This window comes from Thunnus maccoyii, chromosome 5 (assembly GCF_910596095.1).
Source record: "Thunnus maccoyii chromosome 5, fThuMac1.1, whole genome shotgun sequence".
Lineage (NCBI taxonomy): Eukaryota > Metazoa > Chordata > Actinopteri > Scombriformes > Scombridae > Thunnus > Thunnus maccoyii.
This window is the reverse complement of record NC_056537.1, coordinates 17,694,404-17,712,202: the sequence shown is the minus strand read 5'-3', so window position 1 is coordinate 17,712,202 and position 17,799 is coordinate 17,694,404. Positions and strand designations below refer to the sequence as shown.

Here is a 17,799-nt window from a genome sequence, read left to right as displayed (position 1 = left end):
ATTATTTTTCTCACTTTCTGTCTGTCACAAATTTAGTGCAACAGGGAAGACTTTTTTTAAAAAAAAAGATCTGTTTCTGTCTCTCACTAATGACTGTAGCTGTTCAGCTCGTGCTCCAAATGTGTTGCGATGAATATAAAAGTTATTGTTTGTACCATGACTTCATATTAAATGGAAAAAAACAGTCATGGAAATTAACTCCTCATTGTGATAAAAATGCTTTGTGCTCTGTCTGATTCAGATCAGTCTCTGGGGTAAAAATAGTAGGATTCCAAACATGAAGCAGAAACGTGTGTGTGTGTGTGTGTGTGTATGTGTGTGTGTGTGTGTGTGTGGGCGTGTGTGTGTGTGTGTGTGTGTGTGTGTGTGTGTGGGTGTGTGTGGGCGTGTATGTGTGATCATAAAAATGTGTTTGTGCAGCACTGTTTACATACAGTGGATGTGCAGGGACATGAGTCAGGTAGTAATGGGCGGAGACGTCTCTGGTGCCAGGAATGTATGAATAGGAAGGCCTGCAGAGTATTGTTCTGCCCTCTGAAACAACTGCTATTTATAGGAGGAAGGGTGGACTGTGGAAAAGGAGCCCTGCCCGTCTGCTGGGAGACACTGGGAAATGGGAGAAGTCAGAGCAATAGTATAAACAACACAAAGCTCTACAGTAACGTTTCCTGTCTAAACTTTTGAAGAAGAAATGGCTGCACTGCCTGTTATTTAACAATGTTTACCAAACCAAACAAAAGTTAAACTTTGTTTAAAGTACATTACTTTTTTTGTACATGTTCATAACACCTTCTATAGCTACCTTCGCCTTCCACTTCTACTTCTAATGTTTCTTTTCTTTCTTCTTCATATGTAGAAACCCATCATGGCGCAGTGAAAGTTGTACGTGTTGTTAGCTGTAATGCATTTAATTAAATTCATACCATTACTGATCAGAGAATACTGTATACTGGCATCATGCAGACTCACACTCTAACTGGATCCTGATTCCACTTGTACCTACAGTATGTTGTAGATCTGATGATAAAACACCACTTTCACAATTATATAAAAGAGAACATCTGTCACACAGATGAATAGAAACATTCAGGTGTTTTTGAATCATGATGTAATTCACTGCAATTGAGTGGCTGAATCATCTTTTCTGCAATTAAAAATGTGGGTAATTATCTAAATGTAGCAAATATCAAGCAAATAATCTTATAGGCTGATTCATACTAGTTTTATAGTGCTTACATTTATCTGTTAGTTTCATGAGATATCAGTTCATATGATTTGACATCTAGTTTTTAGGATCAGTGTTAAACTCAAAAGTGATACAGTATAATTGAAATTATAAAAACAGCAACAATTAAAAGAATGTAACCTTGTACACAATACAAACTAAATAATGTACTTACAGTCAGTGTAAAGCCCTAAATATCACACATATGTCCAGTCCTTCAGTATATTGATATGTGATTTCATAACCAAACCTGTTTAATGAAGGAAATTACATTAAAATCGAATTTCAGGTAGATTTTCCTGACAGAGTTTAGTCACCTCCAAGCCCTCACTAACATGTCTTTACTTATTCTGAGTGCTTTTACATGTTAGGGTCCTATATGTGTCTAGTATTTTTCACATATTTATACGTTTGTAGCGCCAAAGAGTCCCACATTGGGACTGTGGATATTCTGACTTAGACAAATCTGATCTTTTCTATGTGACTTTTCTTTTCTTACACTGTTGCAGTCCACAAACTAACGCTGTCTCTGACTTTTCATGGTTCACTGCACTTTTGGTCCCACACGGGGGCTTTACCTAAAGTTTCTCCTTGTCTGTCTGTTACCTCAAGCTGTCAAACTTAGTTTCTTTGTCTCTGCATGCCACAACTGAAACATCAAGCACAAATTCAAACATGGAAAACATCTGGAGCTCTCTGCAGCACTGATTCAGTCACTGAGGATGCCTCCACAGAAAAGACCGGCCTTATACTGTAGAGGCGTGCAATCATTTCACAGTACTAATTTAATCTGTCATAAGATCTCAGCATCCATCCAAAAATCTTCAGAACGGCTCTTACGCCACAGCGGTTGCCATGGAAACAGGTCCAGGAGGATATGGACAGTAAGCATCGTGCATAGGGACTTTCTACTTGCGTTGTGAACTTACTAACAGACCCTAATTAGAAAAGAGATGTGTGACTTACTGTAAAAACATAAAGGGTCCTTTTGGGTAACTGCTTATACTGCTTGGTGTTTGATAACATTTTTCAATCATGTTAATCCACTTATTTTAAATCTTATGGATTTTATAGGAACCAGGTTCCTTCAAGATGATGGGGAGCTGACTGCATAAAGAGTCTTAACATAAAGAGTGGAAGCAGGGAGAAACAGCAAGTCTGGCTCCGTCCAAAAAAATCCAACTAGCACCTCTATATCTCACAAATTAACACGCTACAAATGCTTGTTTAATCCCAACAGAAACCGCAACATAGAAGAGGAATTGCATACCAACTGTTTCTTGGCAAACAGCAGCAGACACAGTCACTTCCTGGAGTTTTGTTGTCACCATGAAGATGCCAGGAAATACTTCAACGTGTTGTTTTTACACTTCTGTTTTTGTCCAGATTAAACAAATGACATAGATATTTTTGGTTACCTTGGTTGGTTTGGGTAAACATGTCAGCAGCTTTATTGTTGAAGTTTGGACAGTGTCAGGCCAGCTGTTTCCGCCCTTGCTTCTGGTGTTTATGCTAAGTTAACTGCCTCCTGGCTCCAGCTATGTGCCATATAGGCTGTATATAAAAAGTGAGGTGTGACATCACCTGTTGCTTTGCATTGAAGCCGTTTTGAAGCCCAGAGTTGCAGCTCCCAAATAAGGAGTGTAGGGTGTTGCCTTTCACGCTCTGGAAACACGCCCTGCTGCCTCGAACCGGAGCGAATGCTAGCTTACTAGGAACACCGAGCGGTGCACACTTTGGCTGATGTTCACTACTTTAGCTAAATTGTGCTAATACAGCAGTATTGTAATCAAGTAAACTTACTGAAATATTGCAACAATAGTCCAACTCAGTGCAAGTCCAGGAGCCGGGGAGAGCAGCAGGTGAGCCAACTGTCAATCACAGCTGTCAATCAACCCCCACACAGCAGACATCAGAGCTAATATAAGTCTTATTAACTTATCTTATAAACAGAGCAATCATTTTCAAAATGACCACAAGCACACTTATTGGAGGGCCTGAATTTAGCGACTGATACCATAATGACTCGTTGAAAAAAAATATTGACTTAGTATTTCTAGACAGAAGTTGACACTTCTCAAATGGGAGTCATTTGGAGCCAGCATCTAGCATGCACTTATTTGGCATTGCACTTTAAAGTATGTAAAAACATGAGACTCGTATCAATCTTCTCATCTAACTCTCACCAAGAAAGTGAGCAAGTGCATTTCCCAAAATGTCAAACTATTCCTTTAATCCTGGAATTTACATTGTCCTTTTTCTACCGAAATGTTTCATATCTTCAGTGCTATAGTCATTGTTCAGTAACCTGAAAACAACATTAATAACTGAACTGACTGAGTTTACCCCTTATTTTTATTTAGCCAAAAACACAGATAAAAGGCAAAATGCTGAACACTTTCCTCATTTTTAACAGCCTTAGACTGAAACCAGTTTTCCACAAGTTCCACTGCATGTTCAGGCAGTCACACCTTCTTCACTGCGGGCCCAGAGCTGCCTCCTTCAGACTGATGCCCGGCCAGTCTGGCTCCAGGTGCTCCACCACCACCCAGCTATGCAGCGCTGCTCAGTTGGAATTTCACCTTGAGGGAGCGGCCTTTTCAGAAGACGGTATTCACTAAAACTCACAACACATACTGCAGGAAATAAGTCAGTGGAAAGCCCCTGACATGTTTCATGTAATGTCAAGTCTTCCTCAGATAACTCACCTGCATCCAAAACGTTGTGTTTGTGAGATAAGTCGTAGTCAGTTTCATTATGTGCCAAGCAAAACAACAAAGACACAGTTTTAAGGTGTCAGCTGCTGGAATGGAACCATGTAATTAGGAGCCATCTGTGTTAGGCGGGTTTCGTTTGATTTACTTTTAACTGGATCTTATTGTTGCACTTTATTGGCTTTATAACAATGACTGTTCATTCTCTCAGTAAGAAATCAGAGTTTTCTGTCCTCATTTCCTACAATACAGACAAAAGGAAGAGTAATTGAGGGGTCAGACTCAAACAGTGCAGATTTACCTACCAATATCTAACACCATACTCCATTTGCTTGCAGTAACACGGACTGACCAGAAGTAAGGTTACACCTCAAACTCAGTATTCTTCGCAGACATCAGCAGAGATCTTCAGGGCACATAAATACTGTATGATTGTAAGGACAGTCAAATGGCATTTGCAGCTTGATTGGGGAGTTACTAAAATGTCATGAGGCACTTTTTGTGATTGTGTCCCATCTAAATATAGAGCGCTGCTGTCTGTTCTACATTTTAAGCCATTTCATGCTGCTGCTCTGCTGTCTATTTTTACACTGGTATCAATAGAAAGGGCACCGTGCGGTTTTAAAATAGAGTGATATCGTCTGCGCCACTGGGGAGAGGGTTTCAAACATAGCATATATAAAGCAACATGGTCTACTTTCCTCCCCAGGGTAAATGAAGCCATGGGAAACGTGTGCTTATTTCCAGATGCAACCTTGCCTCATGGAGCTGAAGAGCCTGCTGTTCACTCAGCTTTGATCCAAATGATCTTTCCTGGAACGTGTGATGTTGAACACACCTAAGCTTCACAGAAAAGTTACTCCACCCAGTAGAGGTAGCATATTTGTTGACATTTCTGCAAAGCCATTTTAAAAACACCAGTCCAAACTGCTTCATATGAATGGCAGAGCTGGAGGTGCAACTTGAATGCATTTGTGGGGAGAAAAAAATGCAAAAAGGGCTGCTGAAACCTGACAGACGAGTCGGATGGCTTTCACAAAGAGTTGGCAAAAAACACTGGGGGCCAGCAGAGCATGGGAAAAAAAAAAACGCACATAAAAAGTTTTGGGTTTCAAGTTGGGTGAGATGGAAACAATGGCAGGACAGAATGAATGTCCTAAGGGAGCTGCTGAAAGGACATTTCAGTCACTCGACTAGTCATAGTTTGTTTTTTCCACATCGGCTTCCATTCTCTGTCAAAACAATATTTGCAAACATGTTCAACTCGCTCCCAAAGTGAGAAACCACAAAGTCAAAGCGCCGTGATGTCATCGACATGTACAACCTGGAACGGCTGCACTGGGACTTTTTTGATGACTCATGTTCAGTGACCAGATCTGAAAGCTAAAACACAGAGGTAGTTAAACAGCTTGTTACAGGCATTATTATTGAGTGTGTATTTAATGTTAAGAAGTTATATAACCTTAAGAAGTAGTCACATGCCTCTGGATCACTTTCTTAGCACACTGTGCTGCAGTGGAGCCAAAACTCATTTAATCTGCCCTTTGGAGACCCACGTGCACTGCCAGCATGTTTGTATTTAATATTGTTGAAAGAAAAGGATGCTATGTTTTTCTATGGTAGTAAACATAGTAGCTCTACTTTTGTTCACTGACATGTGCTTTGTTACTGTATGGATTTTCTGGGCCTCATTTCATCCCAATTAACTTTTAGCCAATATTATCCAAGACTCCACCAATCATTGCCAATGGTAAAGACATACATGAATGGCACATCTGATTCATGATAATTTGCTGAATATGACTCTTTTATAAGTCTCATGGATTAAAAACAATTGGATTTTTTAAACATTATAGTGGATTTTCTTTCTTGAGCCTGACTGATACTGGATTTTTGATATTTGAGAGTTTAAATAAGTCCAATAACAATATATTTTACAGTTGAAAAATAAACTTGTTAGTGCTTCCCGGTGGACAAACTATAAGTAAGTAGTAGCAATAATATTTTTTTCATTTCTGTACTGTAAAAGAACAAAGAAATTGTCCACATTGTTGATCACTTGAAATGAATTCACTCATTTCATGAACGTTTTGGTCCTCAGACCTTCATCAGGTAAAATTCATAGATGAATGGTACCAGCATAGCTCAGGAATTTCTGTCCTGCACTGTTTTGTTACTTATTGTCCAACATATACGCCGAGACCAATACAGCTGCAATAAGCTAATAACAGCCGTTATATTGGCCTGGTCAATTTATCAGTCAGAGCTCTAATTCCAACCAAAGACTTCTCATAATAACACATCGCAACAGCATTTAATTAACATGAAAAGCAATATTCTGTTTTCATCCATCATCAATATCTCATTCGATTGATACCTACAGTACATGTAGCACTGTGTGTAAAATCAACACATTTGCATGTGACACTTTTTTCTTCCCTTTTTCTGGTTATACTATGTGTACTGATGCAACATGATGCAACTGATTTGAGGATATCACCATAAGTTTTCGTTTCTCTTTAAAGTTTCTCATTCTTGACTGAAATGTTACAAAACAACTGCAGCAGAAACAAAGAAAACAAAGCTCTCACCACCAGCAGTTTAAGAGGGGTAAATAGCTTTTAGTGAAAGAAGTATATGTTTTGTCATGTGACCTTTTTTGAAATATGAATTACCACAAGCCTATAATCCCTCTAATTAAAGCCTTCTTGCTATAGCTCAGCTACAACTGGCAACTATGAAGGAACAGACTCACAAATCAAAGGTCGCTACTCTGGACTTAAAGGGGAAGTTAAAGCAAAGCTTTGTTTAAGATGGGTGGGGTTATGCACATGGTGGGATTTGACTGCTTCTCTTATGAGAAACAGAAACCAGCTCTACCTCTGCAGTGTGGTCTTAAAGCATGAAATAGTCCACAGTAACAGCAAAGCAGTTTTGTAAGCTTCATCCCTTCACTAAGCAGATTTCATCGTTCCTTTTTGCAAGGGAGATATTTTAGTCGCTGACATTTTGATTGTCAGTGTTTGGCATGTGGTGGGCTGATAATTCACATTGAAAAGCTGACTAATTGGGCACCACATCCAAAAGGCTCTCTGTCACTGGAGGCTGTCCAAAGTTAAGATGATTTCATGCAACTGAAGAGATAATTCACTTGCAAATTTTGCTCAGCACAGCACAAGATATTCATGTGACTTTTTCTTGCCTCAGTGATGTTCTTAGTAACAGTGTAGATCATTCTCACAATTTTATGACAAACTTCTTCCATTCGATGTTGTTTTTGCAACATTTGTTCTAATAGCAACTAGTTTATTTTCATCTTAACCACAGTGTTTTATGATTTGAAGCACTTTAGTTAGACTTAACTAAAAATGTATTTTTCTGCAATCCTGGCTCAAAACAGGGCAAACAGTGAAATAATCTTTATGATACTCTCTTTCTCTCAAGCCATGAAGTTTTGTTGAACATGTTTGAACTTGTGTTGTTGCCTCAGTCTTTCTGAAGCCCATTTACATACAATACATGTATGCAAATAAACAGGAAGCCACTGCTAAGTGCGCAAGAGGAAATACTTTTACCATATTATCTAATGTGTTTTTTGAATAATTATTTAAAAATACACTCCCCGATCTTATTGCAGCACTCAGCACTAACAGCCCCAAATCCCAGAATGTTCCCCCAGCTTATACTGCTGATGCTTTAAAACTAAACACAATTTGGAGTTGATTTTGCATCAGCAGCGGAAATATTTTGATTTAAGGGCTCTTGGGTGCCATAACAAAATCTGGAAATTTTTGATAATATATATAAATAAAAGGATTGGCTATGAAGTGTTTAACAGACATTCATTTGTCTCTCATCTTGAGTCAGAAGATGATGATCAACTCCAAGATGCAAAAGATCCAAATCTTGTTTCCCCCCCCAAAATTATTCTCAGCTTTATAATCTTTCAGGCTTCTAGACATAACAATGTTTAAATGGTGAATGTTGTGCTGCTCTGTCTATAATTATAATGAAATTAGCTTAGGTGAGGAAAAGTCCGTGGCTCTCCAACTTGGTGGGCACAAATGGAGAGGAAACATGGGAGCGATGGAGAGGACATTATGGGAAATTCTGAAAAGCCTTCAGGGACCAAAACCACTTACCATATTTATACCATGAAATATTCAGGCAGCACTTTTCCCAGGAAGCACACAATTGCTCTTCAAGTCAAATGCAACCAAACGAAAAGCAACATGTGAACATATGGTCACTTAACAAAGTCAGCCGCAGTGGGACGGCAGCCTGGAAAAGATGTTTTTCTCAGTGACGACGATGGCAAAAAGTCAGTATGTACCGATAAATCACATCTTTATATAGTATTTTACAGAAATTTAACAACTCAAAAGTGTTATATTTACAATCAGATTCTAGCTAAACATAGGATTTAGCTGAAGACATAAAAAAGCATTACAGTTGTTTAATAACTTATTAATAACTTAATAAATTGTGTGTACAGGCCTCTCTCTTCCTCAATCATGCTGGCAAGGGCAGAGGAGGAATTATTTCAGTCTCTTTATATAAAAGGTGGTGTGCCCTGATCTGTTTTCCTCATCCTGTAATTCTGACGGTGCTAGTCTGAAAGCTTCCTTCCTGTCTGGGAAATGACATGCTAATGGCCTGCTCTTCCCTCCTCTCCAGTCCTGTATCACAGCTGTCTAATGAGAGCTTTGGTGGATAAGTGGCCGCTGATGATGGATGCCTTCGGTTTTATCAGCTGCAAGCAACTGATATCAGCAGGCATGAAGAAATGATCTTTTTGCTTCCGAGTGAAATGCTTAATCTGTCCTTGTCTGCGGATGTCCAAGTACAGATTTCTGCTCTGCATCTTTTGGTGACATGAATACTCTCTTTTAAAATCTCACTGTTTTACAAAATGCAGGCTAAAATGTTCTTTCAGTCTAGTATTGCTGTTCTAAAGGTACACATCTTTAAAGCAACACTAATCAGTATTTATTTTATTATCAATGGATTCAGTGACTGTGTATAATGTAAAACCAGTGATAAACTGGCAGATAATTATCACTCAACTCAACATCATAATTTTTTTTTGTTTTGGTTTATGCTCTGCAGCATATCTGTTTTTGTTCACTCTCACTCATCAACATCATATTTGACTGCAGCAGTTTTAAGCACAAAAAACTCTGATAAACCAACTGTACGCTACCTGTCCAGCAGTTGGTTGAGACCAAAACAGAGCAAGTGAATATAAAACATTCATCAGGTGAACAGAAATACGACTCCAAATTAATGCTAATGCCGCTCTGTGCCTGCTGAATGTGAATATAGGCAACTATATAACTATATCATTTTAAAAGGTGATGATAAGTCAATGTTGTGTTTACAGCTTGTTCTTCTACCCCGAAGCAGCAAAAAAAAAAACAAGAAAAAAAATCACTGCTTTAATATGATTGATCATAGATCACTATGAGCATTTAGGGTCGGGTTATGCTGGCAAAGAACTAATTTGTTCAATGTTTTGTCCGACCACATTCAACCAAAATGATTGTAGCAGATTGAAAGCGATGTGAAAAGCCAGTCGTCATAGAGAGAGGGGAGATGTGATATTGTTTAAATATGGAGATAAGAGTGCACATCAGGGTGCAAAATTAACTTTTTTGTCCACCAGCCAAATGTCTAGTGAATGTTCAAATTTGACTAACCACTCAATAGATTACCATTGTTTTTTTGGCTGGTGAGTAAAGCAAACCTACCAGCCACTTGCATATTTTACCAGCATTTGGCTGGTGACTGGTGCTAATTTTGTGCCCTGGTGCACATTTTCAGACTGTCTCTCCTGGAAGGCATCCATAGTGTTGCATTCAGCTGTGCACATGAAAAGAGCCAGAATTTGTTGTATAATAAATGACAAAAAGAGATAAGCCCTGCTTACTTTCTCACCTCCACACAGCTGGTCAATCATGATGTGAAGTGGGTGTGAACATTGGATTGTCAGTTGCAGTATACTGGAGTATACTGGTGCCTTAACTAGCTTTACATTATGTCTATGTGCACTAGTGTCTATGAACAGGGATCAGTGGGAGAAAATCATCTATTAGCTGCAAAGGAATCTGTTTGTGAAGACAAGAAACATGTGCATGTCTGTTGCGAAGAGTAAATACATACAGCCATATTACAGTTAAATCACTATACTGTACATAGGAAACCTTGATGTGCATTAAAGTGTATAAAGAGGACTACAGTTCTTCCTCGTCTTCTCAGAGAGGTGAAAAATATTTCACAGGGTATAAAACACAGTCTGGAGCATTGTGGACTTTGAACGTGTGGAATGTGGATAAGTCTTTTTCTCCGACATCCTTTAACCCAACACTTATGTTGCATAATAGTTTTAAAATGAGCTGGACATGAATTTAAATTTAATGTGTACACATCTCTGACGAGCTGAGCATCGTGCTACTGTTTCACTTGGTTCAGTTTTATCCCTCTCTATTTAAAGTGGCACATTTCAAATGGAATTGCAAATCAAGCATAAATTTAAATAAGGCCTGCCATCCAATGTCTTTTATCGAGAGGATAGTTTTCAGTTTATTTCCTTATCGCACCCCTGAAACAGGGAAAAGTGGAATTATCACACACATAAAGTGAGTGTAAGTTAAGTCCGTAAGAAGATTTATTTGCATAAGTACACACAGTGGAAGCAGCTTCCTGTGAAACAGCTTTGGATGAAAAGACCTTGTAGAGGGAATATCACCACTGTACCACTTAGTGTTGAAGAGCTTCGTGTCTTTATTCCTCTAATTTCTTCTGGAAAATTTTGATTTTAATGTACTGATAAATATGTTTGGTATTAACCCAAATACATGCAGTGTTACCTGGTGCTTTTGAAGCAAGTAAACCCCCCAAATATATGTCTCTTTAAAAAAAAAAAAAACCCTGAAGGATGTAAATGCATTATGGAACATGAAAGGTTTGGTAGTTTAGGGAAATAGATGTCTTGGTTCAAAAAAGGAAGAGAGACAACAAGACAAAAAACAATAACAATATAGGCATAAGTATACTATCAGAAATGTTGGATTACTCTATGGCTAAACACTTTTACAATGTACATAACAGTAATCCAGACAGACTTATGGTTGACAGCCTAGAAACCATCAAAAAGAACATTCAAGGTGTTGATCGACTGAAATTATTATTGCAGAAACTTTTATATATATATATCAAATGCAGGCTACAGTTTATCCTGGACTACATGAAGAAATTAATTTCAGTCCTTTGTTCTGATGCATGTAGATGCTGCTGCTGCTATAGATGGGTATATATTATTATTGTTTTTTGTCTTGTTGTCTGTACATCCATTTTCTCTTATTTTGCTCCCATTATTTTTTTCTTATTATCCTTGTTGTCCTTCTATACACTTTGTAGAGCCATCTAGTGGTCATACTTTGCTTTTTTTTTTTTTTACCTGTGAGGTTTGGCTTTCTGTAGGTGTTTGCAATCATGTATCTACAGAAGGGGAGACTATGCGCTGAGGGTACAAACAGCCTGAAGAAGGCTGTTTGTGCCGCTAAGTGTGGGTTGTATCCCAGCTCTATTTTGACACGCACAAAGTATTGTCTATGTTTTAAGAATTTCATCATGAAATAGCCATCTGAATAACAGCTTCTATACTTTTTTGCCAGAAGAGTACCTTTGACCTTACTTCTTTTTTTTAAACTTTTGTGTTCCCTACCAAAGAGCACCTTCATCACACTTGTTTGAACTCCGGACGTTTTCTTTCTGAAGATGTCTTGCTTCCTTTAATCTTCAAAATTCCCATTTTTTCCCCACTGTTCCAACTGTCTTTAGTGCTGCACTGTTCACTGTGATACAATTATACATCACATGCTGGAAACGGTCACACAGGACTTTCAGTTTGACAGCGTGATGTAAATAAAATTCAGTTTGCTGAGCCATAACATACAGACCAATGAACAAAGTGTGAGCAACCTTATACAACCATTGATTCAAAGCTACAGTCATATGTTCTGTTACTGGATGGAGAAGAGTTATATTTAACATAATTTTCTCTCTTTGGCATTGACTATGTTGACTGAGGTTAACAGACAAGATCAGCGTTAAAACTAATAAATCTTCACAGCTATAAATAAAGTCATTTACAATGCTGAGTCAATGCTGAGTTGTGCTGTTACACATCTATTCCGACACGAATCAATGAATTTACATCAGTTATGACTCTCAGACTGACAGATATTCACTATCATACAATTAAGAGCCTAATTTGACTTTATCAGTCATGTTACAGTTGGGACACAAAGGATTTGCAGTTTGAGTGAAATTATGTGACGTGTCTTCTTCTGGAGGCACTGTCAGAGAACCTAAATGATCAAATATGGATATAATTAATTTCCCTATTTTGGTGTCATATTAATTTGTTACGGTATTATTTCCTTCTTAATTTTTTGCCTCAGAACAGAAAAAATATTTCTCACCACTGTCATATAACTCTACATGTGTATGATCTGAGTTTTCATGAATGTGGCACCTTCTCTGGCCAGGAAACTTAATGTGCCCCTGATATGGGTGATGAATTTCACACAGAGGTGTCATGATGATAAAGGTCATGGACTGTGAAAGCCTGGGAAAATCTGAATTTGAACTGGTTTATTCTAATTATTATAAAGAGTCATGACTTTCTGAGAAACATTCACACTCCAACGTGTGAGTGGACAATAATTAATGTGGTTTTAATTTTGGGGTTATGTATGGATACAGTTGAAACGGCATGAACACAGGATGTTAATTATGATGCATTTGTTTATAATATAACCTATATGTGCAAACATCTCATAAATGTAGTTCCATATATTATGGTCTTATTCATCTCTTGGTTTTAATGAGTCAATGCAACGCCTCTCATAATGATAAATAGAGGCATTTAAAGACCATATTAAGCACTTTTTCCATTACATTGGTTTCAGTTTTATATAGTAAACTCAATTTTTCCATGTGAATTTGCAGTTAATGCACCAGTAAACAAGCATAAAGGCCACAATTACTGCATTTCTAACATATATACATGTTAAATAAGTAATGAACACATTTATCCTGTGACGCGTTAAACATTGTGATGTTTGCATTGTTCTCAAACAAAACCTCGGAGGATGAAATTTAAGGAAGAAACATAAGTGGGAGCTGCCTAAAATGTAATATATTATGTGCAATATTTATACCAGCGATATCCATCATATGTACGATGGAAACAGCCAATACATTTGAATACCCATCTTCTTGGAGCTTCTAGCCTCAAAATAATCTTATTTACATGAGATAAGAGAGAAAATGATATCAGAGATGATATGAGGGGGTTCTGTGATCTGGTTTCACTGTTGCAGCTTAAAAAATTGGAGCAGTCACTGAGGAGTTCATCTCACTACAACAAGGCTTTAACAAACACAGGAAATCAAAAATGCATTTAAAGAAACATGTTTTAATCAAAGTGTATTTTAAAACCACACCTGGTGAAATGACTGGATCTTCTCCTGTGATTTATTCACAGTGTTATTAACCTTTTTTTAGCACTACAGCACGTTTACATGCAAACAAGAAACAAGGTTGGTGAGAAAAATCAGATTAAAGCAGGAAATTGTAGCCCACTGAGGAGTAAGTAAAGCTGGATAAGATAGAGACAAATTACACACACACACAAATGGGGAGGCGGGTGTTAAAGTCTGGCTCTACAAACAGCCAATTATTTGACAGATGGTTTTTATTCAGCCAATCAGTGTCCAGGCTGTCTCGTCTGTCTTTTCTGGCTCCAGGAAGCAAAACAAAGTAATCTGTGTGAGAGACATTTACTGAAATCTACTCCCCCCTTGTGGCTGATATTAAAATCACAGCAGCAAGTAGAAAATGCTTCACTCACTGTTTGAGACATGGATATGATGTTGATAGAAAAGACTATGTGCAATACTAGTTTAGTTTTTTTAAAACACGTGGTCAGTTTTAAAAAATAAATCTGAGATCTGGATGTGAACAAAAGAAGTATCCTCAACACCGGTTTAAAGGGGCAATCCACAGACTTCGTAATGCACTTCCATGAAGTTGTGATGCTTGAAAGACTGAAATGCCTTAAAGGCATTCTGACAAAAGGTCAAGCTCCAAAAACACTGAATCCTACAATTCCCATAATGCACTTTGCAAAGCAGGCTTTCTGTTAAGAAATAGCTGAGATCATCCCTGATGACATATTTCTTTATAAAGCTTGTGTAGTATTATCCATGATGAGTGAACTGATCTTCATGTGTAAAATGGGTGAAGTACCCCTTTAAAACACACCACACGTCCAAATTGACTGACAGGTCTTTTAATGCACTGACGACCACTATAATATGTAATTAATGATTTGTGATGTTGTTTTACAACTGTAAGTACATGTAAAACAGGCACATTTTCATTTTTCCACCCATAAGACAAACTTGTTGCTTATGGCTATAAACTAAACCTGCAATTTATATATTGTGGAGAAATGACTTATTTAGCCTTTACATGATTTTAAGGGCGAGTGCCAAGATAACAACAACAACAACACAGCACATAAAACATATGTTACAAAACAGACAGTACCAGTCAAGAGTTTGGACACACTTTTGTGTCCAAAGTATATTATTATAAATTAAATAAATGTTAAGTTAGTGATCAGGAATCACAAAGCACATATTATCTAGATGATAATGTTAGTTTGATAAAATAACAGCAATAATTATACAACAGAGTGAGAAAACAAATATATTTGGGTCCCTTTATGGAGTATAATTCATCTGAGATAGTTAGCCATTTATAATAATTTGAATTTTGAATATCATGTTAGGGCGATGTCATATGACATTAAAAACATTTAGTTTGGGGGAGGTTTGTTTTTTCTCTTTCTATGCTATTCAATTAGCTGCCACAGACAGACAGATGCATGTGCCAGAACACGTGAGGGAGACATCATTAAGTTATTGCTGCTGCTGTTGTTGTTGTTGTTGCTGTGGATGATTTGTTAACCCCACCCCCGTGTCTGTCCTATAATAGCCCCCTCTCAGCCGGCAGCAGCAGCAGAGCAGCAGCCTCCTCCACCTCACATGGAGCTCAGTGGCTCGGCACAGCTGTTTCACTGAAAATGGATGCCAACATTGTCGTAATGGGGACAGAGAGTGTTGGAAAATCAGGTAAAAACTCTACAAAGTAGACATTCAGTTATATATTTAAGTTTCTGTTTCACACTGTGTGTTAAAGATTGGTCTTTTTTTTTCCAGCACTGACAGTTCGACTCTTAACTCGGAGATTCATTGGAGAGTATGGAGACATTGGTAAGTGTGCAGTCTGTCTCATTAACTTTGATTTAATGCAGTCTTTTATAACTTCATCTAACTTTCATTACTTTTTGCCTTGCAGAGTCCATCTACAGTCACAGTTTTATTTTAGATGGGAGAGAAATCACTCTTAATATTTGGGATTCACCTTGTTCTGAGGTAAGGACATGAATAACTATCTGACAGTTACTATCAGTGACTTGATCACGCAGTTTTATCCTGCTGACATGTTGAAAAATACTCTGTTAAAAATTCTGCACTCAAAATTTTATAAAAGCAAAGTTTAAGATGTTGTAACAGCACAACGTACTAAAGGTATCAACAGTAGAATTATGCAGAATGGTCCCTGTCATACTGTTACATTGTTATGTAGCCTGTTTAATATTCTTTTAAATTACTGTTGCTTAAAGCAGCAGGTCTGGATAAAACTACTTACTGCACTGCTGTTTAATTTGATCTATAGTAATGTATCATATTTAAGAAGATAATCACAGTTTTGCAAAGTACCTAATAACCACATCTGTTACATAAATGTAGTGTAGTAGAAGTATAAAGAAGCATAAAATGGGTACTTGAGTTACTGGCTGTTGCTGCAAATGAACTTAAATGTTTGATTTCGCAGGATTCATCTGTGGAGACGTCACACTTTGAGAAGAAGGTGCAGTGGGCCGACGGCTACATTCTTGTCTACAGCATCTGTGACAGGGCCAGTTTCAACACCGTCAGCAAGCTTATTCAGACAATCAAGTCCACCAGAGACTTCCTGAATGCAGACAAAGCGCCCATAGTGATTGTGGGTAACAAGAGGGACCTGCACCACAGACGGACAGTGCTGAGCGAGGAGGGCCGGCTCCTGGCTCTCAATACAGACTGCCACTTCTACGAGGTGTCAGCAGCTGAGAACTACCACAGCGTGCTCATGGTGTTTCATGGGCTGGTGGACAGGATGAAGGACGCCAAGGTGACCACAAAAAAGCCACTGAGGTTTAAGGGGATAGTGAAAAGCATGTCTGCAGTGTTTGCCAGAAGACGGACAGACTCCTTTTAGAAAGACAAAAGAGGAAGGATTTATCTTTGAATCTGCATAAGAGATGTGTATTCCACTGAAGTCAGTGAAATAGTGTCACATGTTGTGGTGCCGAAGAAATGACGTTGCTACCTCTGCAGAGGCACTGACACTGCACAGATTGGAGCCGCTTTTCAGTGAAAAGTGTGGTAAAGACTTCAGAGAAGATCGAAAGCCATTAAGCCGCAGAAAACACAGAGACAAAACAATGTGAGAGAGGTTACAGATGTGTTGTGATGTTAGCTGCACTTCAAGCGAGGTAACTTTGATGAAAATACAAAAAATAGTCATTATACAGAAACTTGACATGTAAAATACTCTTATGTATGCAGTATATTTGAGCTGCATTCTATGTTTTACCAGCTATGGCCTCAGATCGGAAAACATGCTATGCACAAATAAAATGTGCCTTTATGTATGATGTATACACCAAAGATAATAAAGTGTCAAGACTGAGAAAAAAAACTCTTTAAACCACAAGTTACATTTTTGAATTGTGGGGAAATGTTAACTTAACATTATCCAGTTCAGTCCTGCTGCCATTAATTCTGATTAACCTGTGATTGATTTTACTGAATTAAAGAGAAAAGAGAAGAAATGCTTTGAAAGTAAAATATACCTATTTGTATTTATTAAAGTCTAAACACTGTAAAGTCAGAGAGCAAACTTGTTGCTTTCTATATTTATGTTCTTTATGTTTATGTCCATTGATTATGTGTCATGTACTGTTTTTGTCTAAACCTTGTTTTAGTGTTGATAGGGATTGAAATAAAGTATAAAATGTGCACAAATCAATGTTTTTCAGTTGTGTTGATAGTAAAGGTAAAATGTTTGATGTGATTCTGGCTCCGGACTTCTTCATAGGGAGTCATGTGAAAGACAGAGCTTCAGATCGTTAATCATTAATTACGAATTATCATGCTGCTGTCTAAAACTTTCTCTCATGAATCTTAAGCACATCAGTGTTCACATTAACACAGCAAAAGTCACAAAACATGTGTTTGGATTGTTGCAATTAGCCAAGAAGTTTGTTGTACTCTTATGTAGCTTCATGTCTAATGTTTTACTTGATTTCACACATTTATCACATACTAATCTTACACTGCAATGTTCAGATGTTCAATGTTCAATGTTCAATGTTCAGTAAAGGCATAATGCAGTGAGATATTATAATATCTCTTAAAACTTATTTTATGAAGCTGGACAAGTAGCATCAGTGGACCTGCATCCTGTGGACTGTGTCTGTCCTGAAGAGTTTGCAAATAGAGACAAAATAAGCTCAAGGAAGTGAAATATATCCACCATAAATGTATACACAGAAGATGTTGGCTATAAAACATCCACATGTTCAAATGCAAATACTCTCACTTCTCTCCCAGTCTCCTTAGATATTTAACAATGCTAAAACGTCCTCTTTTTCAGGGAGGGTCTGTGAATTCCACT

The 17,799-nt window shown here is 37.8% G+C and overlaps 1 protein-coding gene across 1 annotated transcript; it reads left to right on the top strand.

The window, feature by feature from the left end:
• The first annotated feature begins 15,026 nt into the window (after positions 1–15,026).
• On the top strand, positions 15,027–17,136 carry si:dkeyp-59c12.1. The gene is made up of 4 exons (XM_042412427.1): positions 15,027–15,146; positions 15,234–15,287; positions 15,373–15,449; positions 15,913–17,136. The coding sequence occupies exons 1-4, from the start codon at positions 15,098–15,100 to the stop codon at positions 16,336–16,338; spliced, it is 606 nt and encodes a 201-aa protein (XP_042268361.1). The 5' UTR covers positions 15,027–15,097; the 3' UTR covers positions 16,339–17,136.
• The last annotated feature ends 663 nt before the right edge of the window (positions 17,137–17,799 follow it).

Bases quoted from the DNA above. Each gene is read 5' to 3' on its own strand.
- si:dkeyp-59c12.1 (XM_042412427.1), top strand. From the start codon at position 15,098: ATGGATGCCAACATTGTCGTAATGGGGACAGAGAGTGTTGGAAAATCA. The intron at 15,288-15,372 runs GTAAGTGTGCAG...TTTGCCTTGCAG, and splicing joins TGGAGAGTATGGAGACATTG to AGTCCATCTACAGTCACAGT. The intron at 15,450-15,912 runs GTAAGGACATGA...TTGATTTCGCAG, and splicing joins GGGATTCACCTTGTTCTGAG to GATTCATCTGTGGAGACGTC.